Below are 21,091 nucleotides of genomic sequence, written 5' to 3' on the forward strand. Positions count from 1 at the left end.
CACAACTACCAGCAAAAGTTAATGAAACTATCCATCTGCTGACAGCAAAATTTTCCGTGTCTCAAAACAATGCTCAATAGATTGACAGTAGTGTGGCTTTGAAAGGCTCATATGCAATGTGTCTGAAAATATCATTCTCATTTAACAAATAAATACCTTTGTACTTGAAATTTAAATGAATCAATTACCAATGTTTCGATACACAAAAATTGCAAAATACTGCAGGCACGTGTTTTGGTGTTACAAGCAATTTTTTCAATACAAAGGAGTGTGAGCTTTTGGATGAAAAGCTCACAAAGTTGGCTTTCCTCGGATGACTTTAAGCTCACAGTTCTTTGCATTGAAGAAAGTGTTCCTTGTAACACCAAAACACATGTCTGTAGTGTTTTGAAATTTTTGTGCATCAAAACGTTGGTAATTAATTTATTTAATCATCCCTAGTGCATTAAAAATATATATTCAACTTTTATATTTTTTAACAAAAATATAAAAGTAAATAAAACTTTTGTCATTGCATTTTATTGCCAATTGCTCCATAACTAGGAGGCAGGATGATATTTCTGCGCATTAGCAGTCGTCCATGTGTGCATCTGTGAGTCGCTATGTCTGGTTGAAATTTATTTTTTTTGTACTCGTTGTTGAAAACAATTTTTACAACAGTATGTGGAGATGCATCTTGATTTTATGTGCTGCTCTTTCGAAAAAAAAATTTAGTCTACTCAATTCAAGTGAAATCTCCGTGTGGTGACCGGAGCAGAATAGTCCCAACACAGTCCTGCATGTCGTAAGAGGCGACTAAAATGGACACCCAATCTAAGGTGTGAGCACCATGCTGATGGTTGGATGGCATCTTTGTTGTATGATGTCTTAAATGGTCCCCTCGAGGAACCAGGCGAAACCTCCTTGGCTTTACACTTGTACAGGGTGATTGTGCGGGTGTGGACCTTTTACCACCTCATAGTTCCCAGCTCCCGTGGAGTTGGAGGCTGGCTTGCGAGTCTGCAACCCGCCGACTGAGAGGGGTGAGGGTGCAGGTCTGCAACCCACCGACTTTGCAGTAATGGAGCAGGGAGTACTCAATTTTGCACAAAAATGCAACAAGCACTGGCAGGAGAGGGGAAATTGTTACTACAGGAAACAAAAGCCACTGGACCAACCTTTCCCGAGAAGGTAGGAGAAATCAAACATCTTTGGTCAGAGGTTTCAACTCCTTCCCCTACACAAACTGCTGCATCTTTAAGAGCAAGGACAGGTCAACCACAGTCCTATGCTCAAGCAAGGAATATGTTTATGATGGCTATTGTGTGGAGAGAAACCTTCCCTTCGGAGAAGTTATCTCACAATGACATTGAATGAATTCAGCTGGTCATCCTAAGAAGGACAGTCCTGATTCTCCTTGGGGATCACATGCTGAAAATGCAAAAGGCTTCTTAACAAAATAGTATTAGTAAGTCTTTTAGTCTTCTTATTGGTCATTGCACTTTAAAGCAGCACCTTGCTTTAATGGGTGCCAATAAGGATTGAACTTTCTGGGGTTGCTTCTTTCTTGAGGGAACTGTTACTCACATCATGTGGGATTCTGAAGTGTTTTTTGCCTATATAGGTTTGAACACTGTGGTCCTCATTTGCTTGAACCATAGATGATTAATAACATTCCTATTAGGTGTTCATTGAATTTTGCTTCAGCTACTGGTCTGTTTTAAGATTACTGTTTGGAGACTAGAAGGGGAGACCAGGGCTAGTTGGCGCAGTTTTTCACTTTTTGCTTCTTTTTCTGTAGTATTTATGGTAAAAGTGATTTATGCCTCTGATAGGGTAACATCTTGGCTACAAAAAAACACTGGGAGCATCATCTAAAATTCACTGGGAAAATCGTGAAAAATATTTTCCAAAGACGCCTCAATGGTGCCAACTAACCATAGGTTAATAAAGAAATAAATACCTTTGTGCTGAAAAATTAAAAAGTCAGTAATCCAACGTTATTAAGCACAAAACTTGCAAATGATTGCAGACACGTGTTTCGGTGTTACAAGGAACACCTTTTTCAATGCAGAGAAGTGTGAGCACAAAAAGTATATTAACAAAAATGTACAAATCAAAAGAAGTCAAAATCAAATCATCCAGTTAAGTCACATGTTAACAGAATAAAGTGCAACGTCACTGCTTATCATAATGGATGGTTCAAATTTTTTGATAATTTTATTAGATTTATACCAGATTATGTTCATGTTTTTGGGACAATACAAGTTTCTCTTATACTTTAAATTCGCCATTCCCAATTTCCGTAATTTTTCCAGGGTAAATTTATTTTCCTGTTAATGTATTTCACAGCTACAAAGTCCCCACAATGAGACTCCAACATTAATCTTATGACTCTGAGTCCCTACAACCTTTTTCTCGTTTGGGTTTTTCACAGCAACCTCACTTTGCAAAGGCAGAATTCCACCTTCTTCGTCATTATCACTGGCCAAACTCAACACCAGTCCACCTAAGCTATTCTTACTCTTTACATATTTAATCTCTAAATCCTCTTCTTTATCAATGTAGCTAAGTACACATTTCATTTTCCTTGCCTTTAAATATTGGCATACCTTAACTTATCCGTTGTTGCTGGGTTAGTAGTTGGCATGTCCATTCAGCTTATGTCAACTAGCCCCCTAGTACTTATGCCAACTAACCCCAAAGCGGCAAGTAACATAAACATGGCGACCAAAACAAATGTTCATCAACTACAGCAGAAATGGACTCTGAGCTAAATGTCCAAAGATACTATAAACTCGTGAATGTTACCTCTGTGTGAATACGCTACTATATAAAACGACAAATACTGAATAATCAAAATTTTACTTACTGATATGAAAATTCTGTTTTGAATTCTTCCACTCAAAGCAATGGCCGAATCCAGCTGGCGTTCTCATGCAAGATAGAGGTGTCAATGATGATCACATGATAGGCTCAGTGGCACTCTGAATCAACGTGGAGTTTTTTAAAATCACAATGCCAACTAACCCCTTATGCCGACTAACTCCCGATCTCCCCTACAATAGACCTCTGGTTGCAGTGCTTGGTTCGTTTAAACCCACCTTTCTTCATTTCATTTCATACAGTGAAATTACGTTAAAATGAACTTCAAGGAACCCTCAAATTTTGTTTGTTATAAGAACAATTTCATTGCAATGGAAATCAAATCGGGACTGAAAATTTGTTTCATTGAAACGAATATTTCGTTGTATTGGTTTTCGTTGTAACCAGATTTTACTGTATATTCCAGAACTTCTCCCTGAGATGTAAAAGGAGAAAGATTGGTTGGGTTATAATACAGACAATTAATATGCAGTGTCTCACATTTAGTGTCAAACGAGTGAGACGCAAAAAATTAGAAAAATATGGCATTTGGATTTTAGTCAAAGTTTTGTTGTACTCTTCAGACATGTGATTTTTCAGTATTTTTACTGAATTCAATATTTTTTAAGAGAGCAAACTATTGTATGCAGGAAAAATGTAGGGGCATTGGAAGTTAAATTCAATATGTTCCAGTTAATTTCATGCATCCAATTAAAATAGTCTGCTATATAGATACAAAAATACATAGGAGAGCTTTCAGTTGTAGTAAAATATACTAACAGTGTTGTGTTGTTCACACAGCCAAGCAATTTCAGTATTTTTCTTTCTGTTTGGGTCATATGTTTGACTCTTAATTAATATATATTATAATGCTTACCACATTACTTAATGTTGAAAGTTATTAAAAAGTAGGTATGTAACATGGTGACAGCGGAAACCAAGGAAAATTGATTTTATCCTTTTGTAATAAAATAAAAAGTGAAGAAATACATATTTTCACAACTACTGTACAATTATTGTTTCAAGCTAACATGGCAACAATGGAAACAGCGATTTCTGTGATACATGGAAGCTTTTGCACAGCACTATTTTCGGAGAACTCGGTAGCATCATTTCTTATAACACATTTAAAATCCAAATTATCTTAAAATTATGACAGAGAGGAAGAATGAATGAACAGTAATTTTAAATCTAAATATTCACACATGCGCATTTATCAATTTACATAATCAGGGATAAGTTATGTAGCAAACTTCATTGAATGAATTTGTTGTATAGAATGCGATAGCACGCTATACTCTTAATAACTTTATTTCATTAGCACCTGGAGATAGTGAAACAGAAAAACTAATGTAATGCCACAAAAAAAAGGGGGATGGGGGACTTTTTTGTGTGTCCAGACATTTTTAATTTATTAAAAGCTCATCTCAACATTGCTTTATCATTTTATTAAAATATTTTGTTAAGAGCCTAGTTCTTCACTGCTAAGCTCAGCCAAAAGTTAGGAATAACTGAAATGTGAAATTTGTGGCTTATGACCATGCTAATAATGGGCACAAGCTACATGGTTTGAAAGCTAGCATTTTAAAGCATTGTAGGAACAAATGTAACATAAAGTAAGGAAGCAAAATGTCAAAGAATATTTTGCGATAAATGTAAAAATGCCACAATACTAAATTTTTCTTCAAAGAAATTTTTAAGACAAACAGAACCAAACCATTTCTTAGGGTACAACTTGTGATGGGGATAGATAAAGTTACCCTGATGCTTAACAGAAATCCTAAAAATAAATCTTTACACAGTAAGTTTATCTGTCCCCATAACATGTTGTACCACTGGAAATGTTTTTATTAGTACCACTAAAACATTTTTAAATGTACAATTTTTTATGAGGATAGATAATCTTACGTGGGTGTTTAACAGAAATGCAGAAAATAAATCTGAAAAATATTACCTCTTTTTTTTTGTAATAAACTAATAGTGAAACAATTGATGTGTGAAATAGTTAGTATAACTAAGAAAAAAGAGCTTGTGCAAGTACTTATTTCTGCACTAAAAGTTAATTACACTAAAGAGAACAATTACCATGCAACTGTTGACAGCCCTAAAAACTAATGATTTGCTTTGAAGTGGGCAGAAAATTTTCTGTATCTCATGTATCACTCCAAAAATGTACTAATAGCTGCTTTTTGTTAAGTTTTGTTAATTAAAAATCTACCCCAGGGAAAAAATAACTCTCTGCTCCCTATTTTATAATTTTTCTCTTGTTGTTAAAAATATCTTATTTTATTTTATTTTTAGTCTCGAAACCAAGCATTGATGAAGCAGCATCAAGATTTAGTTGAACAAGTTGAGCAAACACATCTTGAGTTAAACACTTTCAAAACTTTACAAGAATTGGAAAGTTTAGCTATTACAAAAAGAGTTGAAGTAAGTGAAAACTTTTTTTTTTGCTTTCATTGATATGTATAAAAATATATACATACAGTGATGTAGGTACTAGGGGGACTTAAAAGTTAAACTTACAGAGGTGTATCTACAAAATAAGATTTATTTTACTTTTCTGAATATTGGAAATGCAGAAATGTACAAAAGAGGACTGTCTATGTGTAATGGGATGACAATTTATAGAGAGCTAAAATATGTAGAGATAATTTGTAATAATTAATACCAAAGTGGCATTGCAACAGAACCACTCATTTTATTATTACAAATTTTCTTTAAAAAAAATCACTTAATTGGTTTTCTGCTTCCAATTATATTGATTAGAGAAAAATATTTAAATTATTTTTTTCTTATTTTTTCAGTCTTTAACAGAAGATGTAAATAGACAAGTTGAAAGAGAAAGTATGCTGCAAAAGAAATATCAAGATTTACTAGAGAAAAAAAATGAATTTGAAGAACTTTTAGCAAAATCTTAAGGCATCTCATAGTATTTAAAACAAATTAAGAAAAGAAAATTTTGAACTAGTTCTTTAAAAACTAGATACGTTGTAAGATGTAAAACATTCCTTTTCCCTTGTAGATTGGTGATCAACATATGAATGACAAACTTGAAATATATCATTGGTGGATGCAAAACAAATGAAGACATAAATAAATACAGTATAAAAATGTAATGATAATGAAAATTACACTGGTCAACAAGGTTTCTGTTCCTCAGTAAGTAAGTTGTGACTTTTATGTTTTGGGGGATGTTGAAAAAGAATATGACAATAAAAATATTCCATCACCCACAGATTTTTGAAAAATCTAAGATCTTTAAAATGTCAATTAAATGACATTTATTCTAAGCATGTACAATGTTTTTGTCATTTCCCATTTTTTAAACAATTACAAAGCTTAAAACTAGTATAAAAAAAATCTAATATATATATATATATATATATATATATATATATATATATATATATATATATATATATATATATATATATATATATATATATATAATCTAATAAGATTCCAACCGTAATCATGAGTATATTAGAAGTAAACCATCCTTGATATATCCCGCTTCAATTGCAGAAATATCCTGGTGGAAGCAATTCCCATGCTTGTCGGATTTCAGTGACATTGAACATCACAATTTGATTGTAACTTTTTAACATGTCTTTAATTAATGGTTCATAGTTAGGACTTTTATTTCCCAAGAACTTTGTCACAAGATTTTAAAAATAAATTCATGCTGTTTTTTCTAAATCACTTACTCTAGCTTCAAAATTTTGGTCCTTCATAAGCTTTCTAATCTGTGGGTCATTGAAATTACCCTCCTTAATTTTCGCATAAATGAGAGATAGGGACTGTTTCTGCAAATATTAAAATCCACACCCTTTTTTATCCATTTTTTAATGAAATTCTTCATTAATCCCAACTTTATGAGAAAAGTTGGGAGAATATTTTTAAAAATCGAATAGAAAAACGTTTTGCATATTTTTTTTTTTTACCTGCAATATATTGTTTGCACTTTGACCATTTCTTTTGTGATATAATGTTCATGTATTGCCCTGCTGTCCCACTCGTACAGAAAATAGCACTATGTTGTACAATCGAGTTGCAGACCAATGAGAATGACAATTACTTTCAAAACTGCCCATATGCTCCAATTATGATGTGAGTAGTCAATTTCATGAATCAATATCTTCATAGTTTTGTAGGATTCTTTCAATATCCAAAAATAAGCTATGGGATGGGTGACTGAGCATTTTCCCGCACCGAAAGACAACTTCAACTACCGTGATCTTGCGTGAAAACGAAATGATACGGAACACCTAGCGCATCTGCACAAGGTTGCACTTATCAAAGTGAATTTGGTTTTTACTCTCTTGTTACATGTTCTATCGCTGTAATGAGTAAAAAAATATGTGTCTGTGGATCAAATGCATCTAAAAAAATATAGTAAACTTGTAACTGCTATAAGATAGCATATATAGTCCAAAACTTATATATGAAATTTCTTAAAATTGGAGGGTGATAGAAAATTTTTGCAAACATATTATTTTTCAGCAAGCTGAAATTTATAAGAAACACCCAAAGTACATTGAGAAACAGAAAATTTGCTAACATTTGCTTTTTAGTGTTATTAATGGCCACCATCCAACCTGTATTCTTTTTAAGTTTACTGAGTTTGGTTTGCATTGTATTTTCACTTTTCATAAACATAAAAAAACTGCATTGTTGTCTCGTGTCTTTAAATTTTTTTAAAATCAAAAATAAAAAGTTAAGCATTAAATAAATGTTGTAAAAAATAATAATGGTCATGGCCAACTATAATAAAAATAATATTTTAAAAATCAACTGAATTTTATTTTGTAAAAATAAAGCATGCATTAATTATGTGTGCAGAAGCAAATAATGCAAATAATTTATGTGTGTGTTATTAAGTTGAATGATCATTATATTTTTAATAAACTCTTTAGTATGGTTAAGCATTGTTAAAGCTTATAGTTTGCATTTCTGATGCAATTGATATTAAGAAATTTTGATCTATGAAAAACAGAAGTTTTAATCTGTTCTGTGACTGTCTTATGATGTTACCTAGTTGCACTGGCTTTGTTTTTTAGGAAGTATTCTCAATACATTCTTTTTAAAGCAAAGTTAAATGTTACGTAGCTCCCTTTAATCTGTGCACAATAGTCTTATGCAAGTTTTAAACATGTTCTTTTCTAATTAAAAATTTTAATTAACTATTTCATTGGGTATCACAATTCTTACTCATACTTGCTTGTTAAAAAAATATTCTTGTTCATACCCGTGCATAAATTGTATCTTTAAGGTCATCTCAATTCTCTAGTGTTTCCTTCATTTTTTTTTTTTTTGCTCCACTAATAATTTCATGTAAAATTAGGACTGATTGCAACTATGCATGAATAAAATTCAAACAGTTCAGAACCTCAAAGATAAAGTATCTTTTAATTAAAAAAAAAAAAAACTGATTTGGCCGAAAAACATTTTTGTTCATTAATGCATGTATGTTATTGCATATAAATATAATGCATTAAAGATACGCTCTTGACTAGAAGTTTTTTTTTTCTTGAGAATAATAATAGTATAAGTTACTGAAATCACATTTGTAGTGTTTTCCTCTGAGAACTCCTGGTATAAAAAAAGGGTTACTGCATGTATAATTTTAAAGTATTTTATATTTTGTTTATATCAATCAATATAATTTTCATTGTCATTTAAAAAAAAATAAATACAAAGTTTCATGTTCTTGCTATATGTGAGAATAAATTTTCATATTAAGAACTTTTTTCTGCTTTTTGCATTGATTTCACAAAACTAATTAAACTGTTGAATTTTCTTGATCTTTCAATGTTTTATCTAGGGATTTTATATTTTCCAATTATTTTTAAACAGTGCTTAAATTTCTACCGATTTTCCATTAAAGTTTTTGGTGATTCAAAACATGTTTTTACACACAAGGTTAAGTCAAATTTAAGAAGAATAAGTTTATTTCACAAAGATACTGGTACATTGTAATAAAGAGAATTCACAGAATTGGTACACATGCAAGAGATAAAATCAGTTTGTTACACAGAAAAATGTATTTTTTGTTACTTTTCCCCAAGAAATTAAAATAGAAACATTACTGCTATAATAAGAAAAATCTTTATATTGCTGTTGTACTGAATTAAAAACTTAATTTTATTTTAATGATTGTTTAAAAAAAAAAAAAAAAGAAACAGGTACTGGATATTTCCAGTTCATTCTCAGTTTTTCTTGCAAGGTGCAAAATATGTTTTGTTCATAAGGAAAATTAGTTTGACATGCATGTTGTAACAAGTAATAAAAAGTGAGGCCATTTTCTGTATCTAAAATTACTTAGCTACCATATTTGGGAACCTGTGGGTAGCATGAAATTTGTTAGGAGTTGAGGAAATGCTTAAAAATCAAGTTTGGTGCAATGTTTTAAATACATAGGATACTAAGCAAAATTAACTTAAATGCATGGATTTTGTATAACAGCTTGTAAAATGTATACAAAAGAAAAATGTTCTTTGAATGAATGCTTTGTTGTTTCAATGATATCACTGTCATTGCATTTGGTATTGCAATTTCAGCTCTTTTCTTTCAGTTTTCCCCAGGTTAAATATTTTGTACCTTCAAAAAATAGTTGATTTGGAAAAAAAATCCAAATGCAGGAAATTTTTCAAGTGTTTATACCTGTCCCCTTGAGATTCAACAGAATTGAGCACTGACCAGAGGTCTATTGTACTAAAATGAAAACGTTTTCCCTAATGTCAAAGCAATTTCATAAATCATCTGATTTTAAAAGAAGGCAATATAACAGCATTTCTTTAATTGAAGGTAAATGTTTGCACTTACCTTTATACCATATGAGTATTAAATAACTCATAGTTTGAAAATGCCAGAATATGCTTTGCCCTCTTGTGAACCTTAGTAAAGTCATTCTGTATTGGATATTTTGGTGCTTGGATGTCAAAGGTAGTGTAATAGCAAATTGCATTGCTAGGAAGGGCTCTGGTACTCCTTTTGTTGACCCAGAGTCAGCAACTGGGATTTCAAAGAATCTTATTAGAACTACTTGTTTTAAGGTAAATTAGTATTGTAACTGGCATAATATGGATGGACAACATCAAGCTAAGGAACTTAATCCCTTTTTCCCTGTCGTCATCACATTAAAAGAACTCTTGAAATTTAATACAAATAGCAGGAGGAAGTGAATTGGACTTCTTACTGGTTGCTGCACATTTATATGTCATATTGCTATTAGGGTTGTCATTAATGATCGTACTTGTAAAGGTTACCTTGTTAATAAGGAAAACTGATACTTCTTATGTGATTGTAATGATGTTTTTGATTACTTAGGTCAATATGTAATTGAATTTAGGGAAATTCATGACATTCCCATTATTAGGGGCGGATACAGACTATCAAGGGTGGTCATACTGAAGAATATAAGGTTTTGGGTATGAATAAAAAGCTGGAAGTGCTTGGCTGTCAATAAAAATGACCAACCAGAAATAAGACCTAGTTTGACTTAATTGTTACTAATTAATTTTATAACCAATGAAAGGAAGTTGTATTTCAAATAATTGCTTAAAAAAATATTTACAGAATTGAAAATATTACTCAAATCGTTTGTGTGTTATTCATAAAGTATTTGAACACTAAGTGGTTGGATAATAATGTTAGTGGTTTAAGGGAGTCATGACCTCCATGACTTTCTTGTATCTGCCCCTGCCCGTTAGGTTCTTGCTGAAATTTGCTTCAGTTACTGATCTCTAGAGACTTTTGTCTGGGGTTTAGTACAATTGAACCTCTGGTTGCAGTGCTTGGCTCCGTTGAGCCCCGCTTTTTCTCATTTCATTTCATACCTCACAAGTACACAAAATGCTGACACTTATTTTTGTTCGACACATTAACTACTAGTTCAATGGAAGTGCAAAAATTTACATCTGTTTACATCTTTTTTGGAAATTATAAATCATTACATGATTTTTAATATTGTTTTCATAGATGTCTTATTCTTATGGAAGTGACTTTTTCAAAAAAAAAAAAAAAAAATGTTTTAATTTTACCAAACTAAAAAAAAAAAAAAAAAATTAGAAAATTTTCCCTGGCTGACCATATTCTTCTATATTTCTTTTTATTTAACATACAAATTGCAACTTTCGTTGCTACATTTTTTATAAGTTACAGTTAATCTTGGTCAATACGAGAAAGACTATTTAAATAGTTTTGAATTTATTTACTTTTTCAATGTAACTTGAGATTTTAATTGGTCAAATGAAAACAACTGGGCCAAAAAAAAAAAAAAAAAAAAAAAGCAGAAGAAATTCACTATATTTTATTATAAAAATTCAACTCTGACCTCTGACTTACACAGTTGTGCACAGTTTAAAATGTTATAATTTTTACTATAATGTTGCACCATATCTTGAATGAAATCTCCATCTTCTGTTGTGATTGAACAAAACAATGGAAATGCAAAAAGTGCATGAAGAATATCTCCGAGGCTGTTTTGTAGTGATAATTTTATGAGGTAGAACCTATATGAAATTACAATAAATTAACAGTAATAAGTTAGGAAATTCCGCTCTATTAACTGGGACTGAAACAAACCTTTAGTTACAAGCAAGGGCAGTCAAGGGAATGCTTAGGGATTAATTTTGAGGATAAATAGGGAGTTTTTGGGGATCTCAAGTTCCCAAAACCCTTGGTTTTTAAACTAGTAATAGAAAATCCTGTGTTGAAACACTAAAACAAAATGTCGCTTTAATGATGGGCAAGATTTAAATTTAATACTGCCTATGTGAATTATGCATTAACTAAACAATTGCATTAACTAAGCAATATGTATCCTATGCCGGGCTGATGAGTGCTAATAAGCACAAAACTGCAGTCCTCGGCTGGAAACGACTGAGCTGGTGGTGTATTTCATGTATTTCTGCCTTAGCCCTAACTATAGGGCGGTAACTTACTGAATATGTATGTGTCTCGTCAGAAACTCCCTAAACTTCAGTTTTGGGAGAGAGAAACTTCCCAATTTGTCAATTGAATATCCGAAATTTTCCAAATGGTAATATATGTACCTTACCTACATTTAATGGGGAAAAAATTTGTCATTGTTTTAAAAAAATTGCAATAGTGTAATGTTGTGGCTAAATGAGACAAAAATTGCTGCGTAAGAACTTTTTTGGGACATCGCATCATAGCACTCCCGTGTCTCAATTTGGTTTTATAGCTGATTGTGGTTGTCTAAATGTTTTTGTATTCCATTGTTGTGGCCTTATTTTGGAGGTGGCCGACATTACTGTGTTTCAATTACTGCTTAAAAAAATTTCTGGAATTCCTTTGTTGCAATATACAATAAAGAAGTAATTTTCTTACTTGATACTTGCTAAGAAAACCAGAATAAAATTATTAATTATTTCTGGCTACTGGCAAAGATATACTGGGCATAAATATACTTTCTGTTTCAGGTTACTCGTATTAACCAAAATCTACTGTAGCTCTTAATTGTGGAGTTTTAAATACAAACTTTGAGATACTTTTAACAGTTCAGACATTATCTTTCATGTGCGTCAAAATGTGCTGTGATTGGCATTCAACCAGCCCTACGTCTGCTGGTAAGGTCTGCAGTGAGGCATAGCACTTGACCAGTGTCCACTCTTAGAACACATGAGTCTTTGGTAGCCAAGTACGCGGTGACCCTTGTGGCAGTCGATGACTACAACTTCGCCAATATCGTAATGAAATTTCGTCGGGATAACCCGTCCATTTGAAGGTTCACCCGGAAATTCGCACGCAGCTTTGCCTATAAAGAAATACATATCAAGTATCAGTTTAATGTGGTTTAAAACTCTTTATTCATTATTTTTTTTTTGTTTAGTATACAAGCACTACAGCATTACCAATGAGAAGTATGAGTCATGGGAAGAAAAATAGTTTGGTAATATCAATCTAATTCAGGTTTAGTTTATGTTATCCTCATACTTTTAAGATTAAATTCTTATCACTGGTCAAGATGTTATTCTCGGAGTCTCATTTCATTTGTTGCCTAAAAATTCATGTACATTTATTAGACCAGACACCTGAGGTGGAGAGCATGCAGCCTACATGAGTTTCTTGTGCAGCCTTTATAAAAATTAGATCTTGTTTTAATTCATGTTTAAAAATTGCAACAATTTAAAAATCAATTTTAAAGTTGTTGCACATAATAATCTAGATGTTAAAAATAAGACATACCTTTGTTGAACTATTTTTAGTTGTAAACTTAAAGTCCAGATACTATGTATAGCAATATTAAGTTACGTTCAATTAAGAAACAAAAGAGAACACTGCACTCAGTGTCGCTGCAGATTTTGAAATTCTCTAAGGGATTATTGCTGTATGTTAATTTTTAACCTATAGCTTAATGAATAAAATATGACAACGTGTATAAAGTACAAATTGAGAATGAAAAAAGGTTAAAAAACCAGCAAACAGCTGTTTCGGCACTCTAAAATACAAGTGCCATCATCAGTGCATTAAAAACGAAGACCGTAAGAGATTTATGTGCTAACTCTGATTTAGTAATTACAAACGCTGATAAGGGGGGCCAAATTGTTGTTCTAAACAAAAAAGATTATATCAACAAATGCAATAACTTAATTTTAGATGGGCTATATGAAAAAATCAAACAAGATCCTTGTGGTAAAGAATTAAAAACTATCAGTAACGCCATTAAGTCATCTCCGTTGATTCCAGATTTTCACAAAAAACGCTTGATTTCTTCTTTTGCACAATGTTCCAGATTCTACGCTTTGCCTAAAGTGCATAAACCACTCATTCCTCTCCGTCCCATTGTTTCTAATATTGGTAGTGCTTCTTATAAATTGTTCAAATTTTTAGTTTCCGTTTTTTCACCTCTTCTTTCCAGCAACTGTTTTACTGTTTGGAACTCTCTTGACTTTTTTCGCAAACTTCGAATTTTTCAGTTAAATAACCATAGAATGGCCTCTTTTGATGTGAAATCACTCTTCACTAACGTGCCTGTTGAAGGTGCGTTAGACTGCCTTAAAATGAGATTAACTGAACATCACTTTTCCTACTTTGAGATCAATGAATTGTGCAATTTAACACGTTCTTGCTTAAAACTAAACACGTTTGTTTTCAACAGTAATTTTTTCCGGATGACTGAAGGTCTTGCTATGGGCAACCCTTTGAGTCCAATTCTAAGTGATTTGTACATGCACTATTTCAAACTTAAATTATTTAAAATTATGCAATTTGATTTTTACGTCAGGTACGTTGACATTTTTGTGCTTTTGGACTCGTCTGTCAGTGACCTTGATAACCTTTTATCCATCCTAAATACTATTGACCCACATATTCAATTTACGGTTGAATTGGAATCTGGTAATCATCTTTCTTTTCTTGATGTGTCCATCACTCGTCATGACAATATGTTTACAACTACTGTTTTCCGTAAACCCTTTGCTGTTTCTCTTCCCCCCCCCACAAGTTATCCCTTCATCCTCCTAAACAAAAATTGGCTGCTTTTAGATCTTTTATTTACCGTGCTTTGGCCATTTGTTCAAATTCCAATTTACTTTCATCAGAACTGAATTACCTACGAAGTATTGCGTTGGATCGGGGATTCACATTAGATATTATTGATACCATTTATAAGAAGCTATGTAGCTCAACTAACAAAAATCAAACACTTGCTTCTGTGAACTATTCGAGTTCCGTTGTCTTACCCTTTTTTCCTAAAATCAGTCTACAAATTGCCAAAATCTTAAAAAAGTTTCATTTTTCCGTCACTTTTTCTCCTGTTAATAAATTAAAATTTTCACAGCTTAAACACCCTGTTCAGAACCTTGACAGATGGGGCATTTACAGTGTTTCCTGCCAGTGCAAATTGGCCTACATTGGGCAGACTCGTCGATCCCACAAATTCTGGATAAAAGAACACGAAAATTACGTCAAAAAACAGGATCTCAAATGCTCCTCTATTGCTCAACATTGTTGGTCCTGCGGTCATAATTTTATTTTTTTTCCGCCAAAATTATTCACGGGTGTTCGTCCATTCATGATTTAGATTTTTGGAGTCATATTATATATGGAAAAATGCTAATTTAATCGTCAATGATTTGTCTAGCCTAATGTTTGGAAGTCTGTTATTTGATTTATTTTTTGTCCGTGACGTTTCTCCTGAGTGCAACTGTCCTCCTGAGTTCTGACGTAACCTTGACGTCATCGTTTCCGGTACTGCTCTCATATCTTTTACAACTCGTCTCTCATTCCATTGTTCGCCTCGACTGTGTTTTAGTCGGGTGAACCTTGTCTTCGTTTTTAATGCACTGATGATGGCACTTGTATTTTAGAGTGCCGAAACAGCTGTTTGCTGGTTTTTTAACCTTTTTTCATTCTCAATTTGTACTCTATACACGTTGTCATATTTTATTCACTATGCAGTACAAAGTTTTCGACTACTTTTTATATATAGCTTAATATTATTATTTCTAATGAATAGCTTAAAAAATGTTATTAAAAATACTTAGAGGGAAATATTTAAGCATATTTCTTCTCTATTATTTCCGTTCTATAAGTGGTATTTAAACTCATAGCTGTTTTGCAAGTCATTATTCTTGTGTAAATACAATAATATTTTTTTATTGCCACTTATGTTAAACAGTAAGTAAAGGACTTAATGTCGTTTTTTTCTCACCATTCTCTGTTTTTTCTCTGTCTATAATGCAAAAAAAAGTGAAAAGTATACAAAAACTATGAAAACTGAAACTATAATGAATGTCTACATTTTGGAAATCAGTTAGAGACAATAGTGGATTTAGGGTGTAAAGTTCATGTAACTTATGCTTCGTTATTTCGCTACTCTTTGTAGTAATTTGATTAGTTTTTGTTGTGGATTCATTAAAATATTTAGTTCTTTCATAACCATTGACTGATTTTGATGGAAGGAAAAAAAAACTAGCAATACAAGGAAAATAATACTTAACATACATATGATTTTAAGATATGTTTTCAATGACACCTTTAAATGCTACGTATCATGATGACATAAGTTTGTATCACAATGTTTTTAAAAAGTCAATCATAAGCTCAGTGAACCCCTAGCCTTTTGTCCCGCAAAACATTATCCATGTGACAAAATGTGTAGAAATTAAATGATAAACAAATGGTCCTGATTGCTCAAATTTTAAAAAATGTAGGATTATGTGTTTCAGGGGGCTACAAAGAATCCTTTTTAATATTCATAAAATGTATGATCAAGTTTTATGAAACGAAATACATGTTAACAAGAATCGGGAGATTATAGAGTAATTCTGGAAAATGTTTATTCTTTAATTGCTTAAGTATCTGAGGATTGAAATTAATTGAACACAATGCAATGACTATACTGCCATGTTCAGGTAAACAGCAGTGTCTGTAGAATGAGTTTTCGAGATATTTGAAGAAACGCTTTTTGGATTCAATACTAACAATAGGGAAATGTTGGAATTAAATGTCTTTTTCCGCACCTTTTTTTTTTAGCGGAAACCAAATAAGCGAACTTGTACGGTAAACATAACATAAAATAGATGACAAAAATGCAAAAAAATGAAAAATTTGTGTTACTGCCTTTTACCTGCACATGACAGTATAACTGTATACACCTTTCAACCAAAGTTTCATGAAAAATGCAGGTTTTAAATTATGTCTAATCTAAATTTATGAAGCGTTTGATTTCTGAGATGTGGACCAAAACGCAACAGCAGTTTTATGGTGATGGTGCCTAACCTCCAATCTCGAAAATGGCTAGTTTGGAGAGGAACATGAAAACTTTTTTATATTTTCTTCATTTCTAGTTGTCAGTACCATCACACGCTACTAATTATCTATTGAATGATTCATACTTATTGTAAAAAAAATGATGTAGGAGGTTGGAAAATTGATGCAAAAGGGCAATGATGTAATGTTTGTAAAATAACTATCACAAAAATTGACATTGGAGATTGGGTGCTTTCAGCACCGTTGAGTTAGTACTTGTTTCCTTCTATTTATAGAGTTAGGGCATGTCTCTGTTATGGCATATAATTAAAATGCAATTAGATTCCACTTACATGTGGGGGGTGCTTGAGACCAAACACCATGATCAGTACAGATGGCAACAGGTTCTCCCACGATCACGTGACCAGCATTGCATGTGTACTGCACGAAATCACCAGCAAGGTAGCGACCGGTGTCAATCACTCGTCCATTGAGTGGTGAGACGGGAGGCTTGCACGTGATGGCTAGGAAAGGGAGAAATTTCTGTGATAATCATATTGAACTGTAGCAAGTATAAATAAAAATTGTGGAGAAAAAAAATAAATAAGTGCGATGAAACAGAGAAATGTTATTCAAGCTTTACAAACTAATAAAGAAAATCATGAAAGGTTCCCAGGCTTGCTCGTACAATCGAAAAATTTCAAGCAACTACTGCATATTTAAGAAGAGGGGTGGGGGTAGTACTCTTAACACAAGTCGTGAATTTTTGTGTTTGATTAATGACCTATTCTTTGAACTAATAATAAACAATGCAACATGAATGGCTTCACTAGTTTCACAAATAATTGACATAAATTAATTTGTTGAATTTGCGCATCCTAAATTCTGACAAATTTAGAATATTAGTGAACATATGGCTCTATGAATCAGAACTGGTTAGTTTTAGTTATTCACCAAACTGCATTGGTAGATCTTTTCTTGTACTTGTGTTTTAACTTTGAAAAAAATAAATAAGTATGCGCCAGTAAACTTGATTATAACTTATGATGATGAAGTGCAAGGCCATACATGTACCTCATACTCATATGTGGAGATAATGCTGAGCCCATTACTATATATGTATCGTTATATACAGTGACTCCCAAAAGTGATCGTACACCTACGACTTTCAATGAAATAGGACCCTAGCCATTGGTTAGAATTAATATTTCGGAATAGGTATTTGATTATAAGAGCTATGACAAATTTTCAACAAAATTACATGAATTTTTTTTTCAAAAATATTAAAACTTAATTTTTTTAAAATCAAAAACCAAAAAGTGTTAGAAATTTTACCTCACAAAAGTCTTCGTACCCTTTAAAAAATGTCTATATATTATTGAATAATCTAACCTTTTATTAACTTATTATTTAGTAGAATATCATGCAGTATCAACAACACCTTTTGAACGTCTGGGAATAGATTTCAGTCTTTTTTACTTTCTTTTATATCTAATATATAGAAGAAAGTATTGGATTCGTGCAAATTTTCGAATTTCGAATTTTGACGGATTCGAACGTTTTGAGGTGTGCTGAGTCCATTTCGACTATTTTTGGAAAATGTCTGTCTGTCTGTGTGTGTGTATGTATGTGTGTCACGTCTGTGTGTGACCAGTTTTTTGTGGCCGCTCTACAACAAAAACTACCGCATGAAATCGAACGAAATTTGGTACACATATGTGCCCCTATGTGAACTTGTGCCCATTAGTTTTTGGCGCGAATTCCTCCAAGGGGGGTGGAGCAATGGGACGTTTTTCGAGTTACGCGTGCTTGCTATTCCTCAGGAAGTTACTGGCGGAATCAAACAAAATTTGGTCCATATGTTGGTACTAACAGGAACAGGTGCTGATTCAATTTTGGTGTCAATAACTCAAACGGGGGTTGAGCTATAGAACGTTTTTTGTCGTCAATTGTGACTGCTGTATCTCAAGAAATAATGAACGGAATGAAAGAAAAATTTATCGGCAAGTAGCCCTTAGTGGGTATAAAAACTGATTTTATTTTTGTGTCAACAGCTAAAAAGGGGGTAGCGCAATCACCCGTTCTTTTTTTCCATTTTGAGTGCCCTATCTCAAGAAGTAATGCTACGTTCTGGTTGAAATTTGGAATATATGTGAATCCATATGTAAACAGGCTTTGGTTCTATTTTGACGCCAATCGCTCCAAGAGGTGTTGATTTTTTTTTTTTTTGCGAATAAAAATATTTTTATTAATGCAACAATAAGAAAGATAAATCGTAATAGATTGTCGTCTGCGTATTTCTCGTGATTTTAATTGTATGGAAATGGTAGGAAATATTATCTCAATGATTTAAAATTTTTAACTGTTGCCATCTTATGTTTGTTAACAAATAAAATATTTGTAATTCATTCAAGCAAGGCTTTTAAAATAACTTTCAGTTTTCGCTCTTTTGCTTTGCTTTTAAAATAATTCAGACATTGGGATGGTAGTCAAGTTTTTGCATGTGTAATTTTGTTTTTGTTGGGAATATTGCTTCCTCGTCAAGCATGGGGAGGGATCAGAAAAAAAAGAAAAATATAGAAGAAAGTTTCGTGATGGCCACAACATACTAGTTATTTTTTTTCGTAATTTCTGAGTAAGTGTTCAACCACACTTCAAGTCTTATTATTTTTAGCTTTATTTTGGTTTCAAAGCCGTATTTTAGTAATCTAGCCTCCAGATATCTTTGAATATGTTACATTAAATTCAAAACTGGAGATTGAAGAGGTATTTTCTACATTTTAGGACAATTTTTGGGGCATTAGACGCAAACGTTGAAAACCGTGTGCTTCTTATCGTTATCTTGAATAAAGAAAAACAAAGCTTTTTTCCGATAACCAAATTTTTGACTAAGAGTTTAAAATTGGTTTTTCAAATATTTAAATGAACAGCATGATTTATTATTTCATCAAAAAATTCCAAATAACCAAGTCCTGATGCTGATATGCACCCTCACACAAGAACACATTCACCGTCCTGATTAACTGGTCCAACTAATTTCCTAAGATTAAGTTCTTAATTTTTTCTTCTATTTACAATTATACAACAATTTAACCAAAAATGGTAAATTAATTTTTATCTGTAAGTAAGACGTAATTCCAAAACGTTTTGAGCTTATTTATCATTCATTTTGCGACGAAAAGCGTAAGCTTTCTGTTTTTCGCAGGGCCAAGAAAATTTCTGCGGGAAGAGGTCCCGTTTTATCTAGCTAATCAGAGAACTTGGCGAACAATTTTAGGTGAAAAAGAAATGTAAAAATTTTAATTTACCTCTGCAGAAACTTTTACAGCACTCAAATGTGTATTTTTCATAAATTTTTTAACTGTACATCTCCGATCGCGATTTGTCAACTTTGCCGGTTGACTTTTCGTTACCTTGTTTCCGGTCTGATTCTTTTCTGTAAAACATTTTATCAAGCACTTTACTATAGAATGGAATAAATTAACTAATTTAGAGACATTTCAAACCAATTTACTCTACTGTGAGGAAAAAATCATATTTCGAATGGTGTTTGGTTTTTTTACGAATATCAGCCATTTTAAAGTAATAAGCCCAAAGGAATAAAGAAGCAAAAAATTAAAGCCAAATGACTTTTAAGGGTCAACACAATGCAAGAACTAGTATGTTGTGGCCATCACGAAACTTTCTTCTATATTTTTCTTTTTTTTTCTGATCCCTCCCCATGCTTGACGAGGAAGCAATATTCCCAACAAAAACAAAATTACACATGCAAAAACTTGACTACCATCCCAATGTCTGAATTATTTTAAAAGCAAAGCAAAAGAGCGAAAACTGAAAGTTATTTTAAAAGCCTTGCTTGAATGAATTACAAATATTTTATTTGTTAACAAACATAAGATGGCAACAGTTAAAAATTTTAAATCATTGAGATAATATTTCCTACCATTTCCATACAATTAAAATCACGAGAAATACGCAGACGACAATCTATTACGATTTATCTTTCTTATTGTTGCATTAATAAAAATATTTTTATTCGCAAAAAAAAAAAAAAATCAACACCTCTTGGAGCGATTGGCGTCAAAATAGAACCAAAGCCTGTTTACATATGGATTCACATATATTCCAAATTTCAACCAGAACGTAGCATTACTTCTTGAGATAGGGCACTCAAAATGGAAAAAAAGAACGGGTGATTGTGCTACCTCCTTTTTAGCTGTTGACACAAAAATAAAATCAGTTTTTATACCCACTAAGGGCTACTTGCCGATAAATTTTTCTTTCATTCCGTTCATTATTTCTTGAGATACAGCAGTCACAATTGACGACAAAAAACGTTCTATAGCTCAACCCCCGTTTGAGTTATTGACACCAAAATTGAATCAGCACCTGTTCCTGTTAGTACCAACATATGGACCAAATTTTGTTTGATTCCGCCAGTAACTTCCTGAGGAATAGCAAGCACGCGTAACTCGAAAAACGTCCCATTGCTCCACCCTCCTTGGAGGAATTCGCGCCAAAAACT

The 21,091-nt window shown here is 32.4% G+C and overlaps 2 protein-coding genes across 2 annotated transcripts in view; one reads left to right on the forward strand and one right to left on the reverse strand.

Moving 5' to 3' along the window:
- LOC129230576 (cell division cycle 5-like protein) overlaps nucleotides 1–8,589 on the forward strand; it is a gene marked incomplete at its 5' end in the record, with an annotated part of 37,576 nt that extends 28,987 nt beyond the window's left edge. Inside the window, 2 exon segments of the mRNA XM_054864983.1 lie at nucleotides 5,146–5,274; nucleotides 5,652–8,589. Coding sequence (XP_054720958.1) covers nucleotides 5,146–5,274; nucleotides 5,652–5,765 — 243 coding nt within the window.
- Nucleotides 8,590–8,975: 386 nt separating this feature from the next.
- Nucleotides 8,976–21,091, reverse strand: part of LOC129227246 (locomotion-related protein Hikaru genki-like) — a 195,390-nt gene continuing 183,274 nt past the window's right edge. The window contains exons 9-10 of the mRNA XM_054861798.1: nucleotides 16,920–17,090; nucleotides 8,976–12,628 (exon numbers count right to left, since the gene is read on the reverse strand). Of these exons, the coding sequence (XP_054717773.1) occupies nucleotides 12,429–12,628; nucleotides 16,920–17,090 (371 nt within the window). The 3' untranslated portion in view covers nucleotides 8,976–12,428. The remainder of the gene's footprint in view (nucleotides 12,629–16,919; nucleotides 17,091–21,091) is intronic.

Source organism: Uloborus diversus, chromosome 1 (genome assembly GCF_026930045.1).
Source record: "Uloborus diversus isolate 005 chromosome 1, Udiv.v.3.1, whole genome shotgun sequence".
Classification (NCBI taxonomy): domain Eukaryota; kingdom Metazoa; phylum Arthropoda; class Arachnida; order Araneae; family Uloboridae; genus Uloborus; species Uloborus diversus.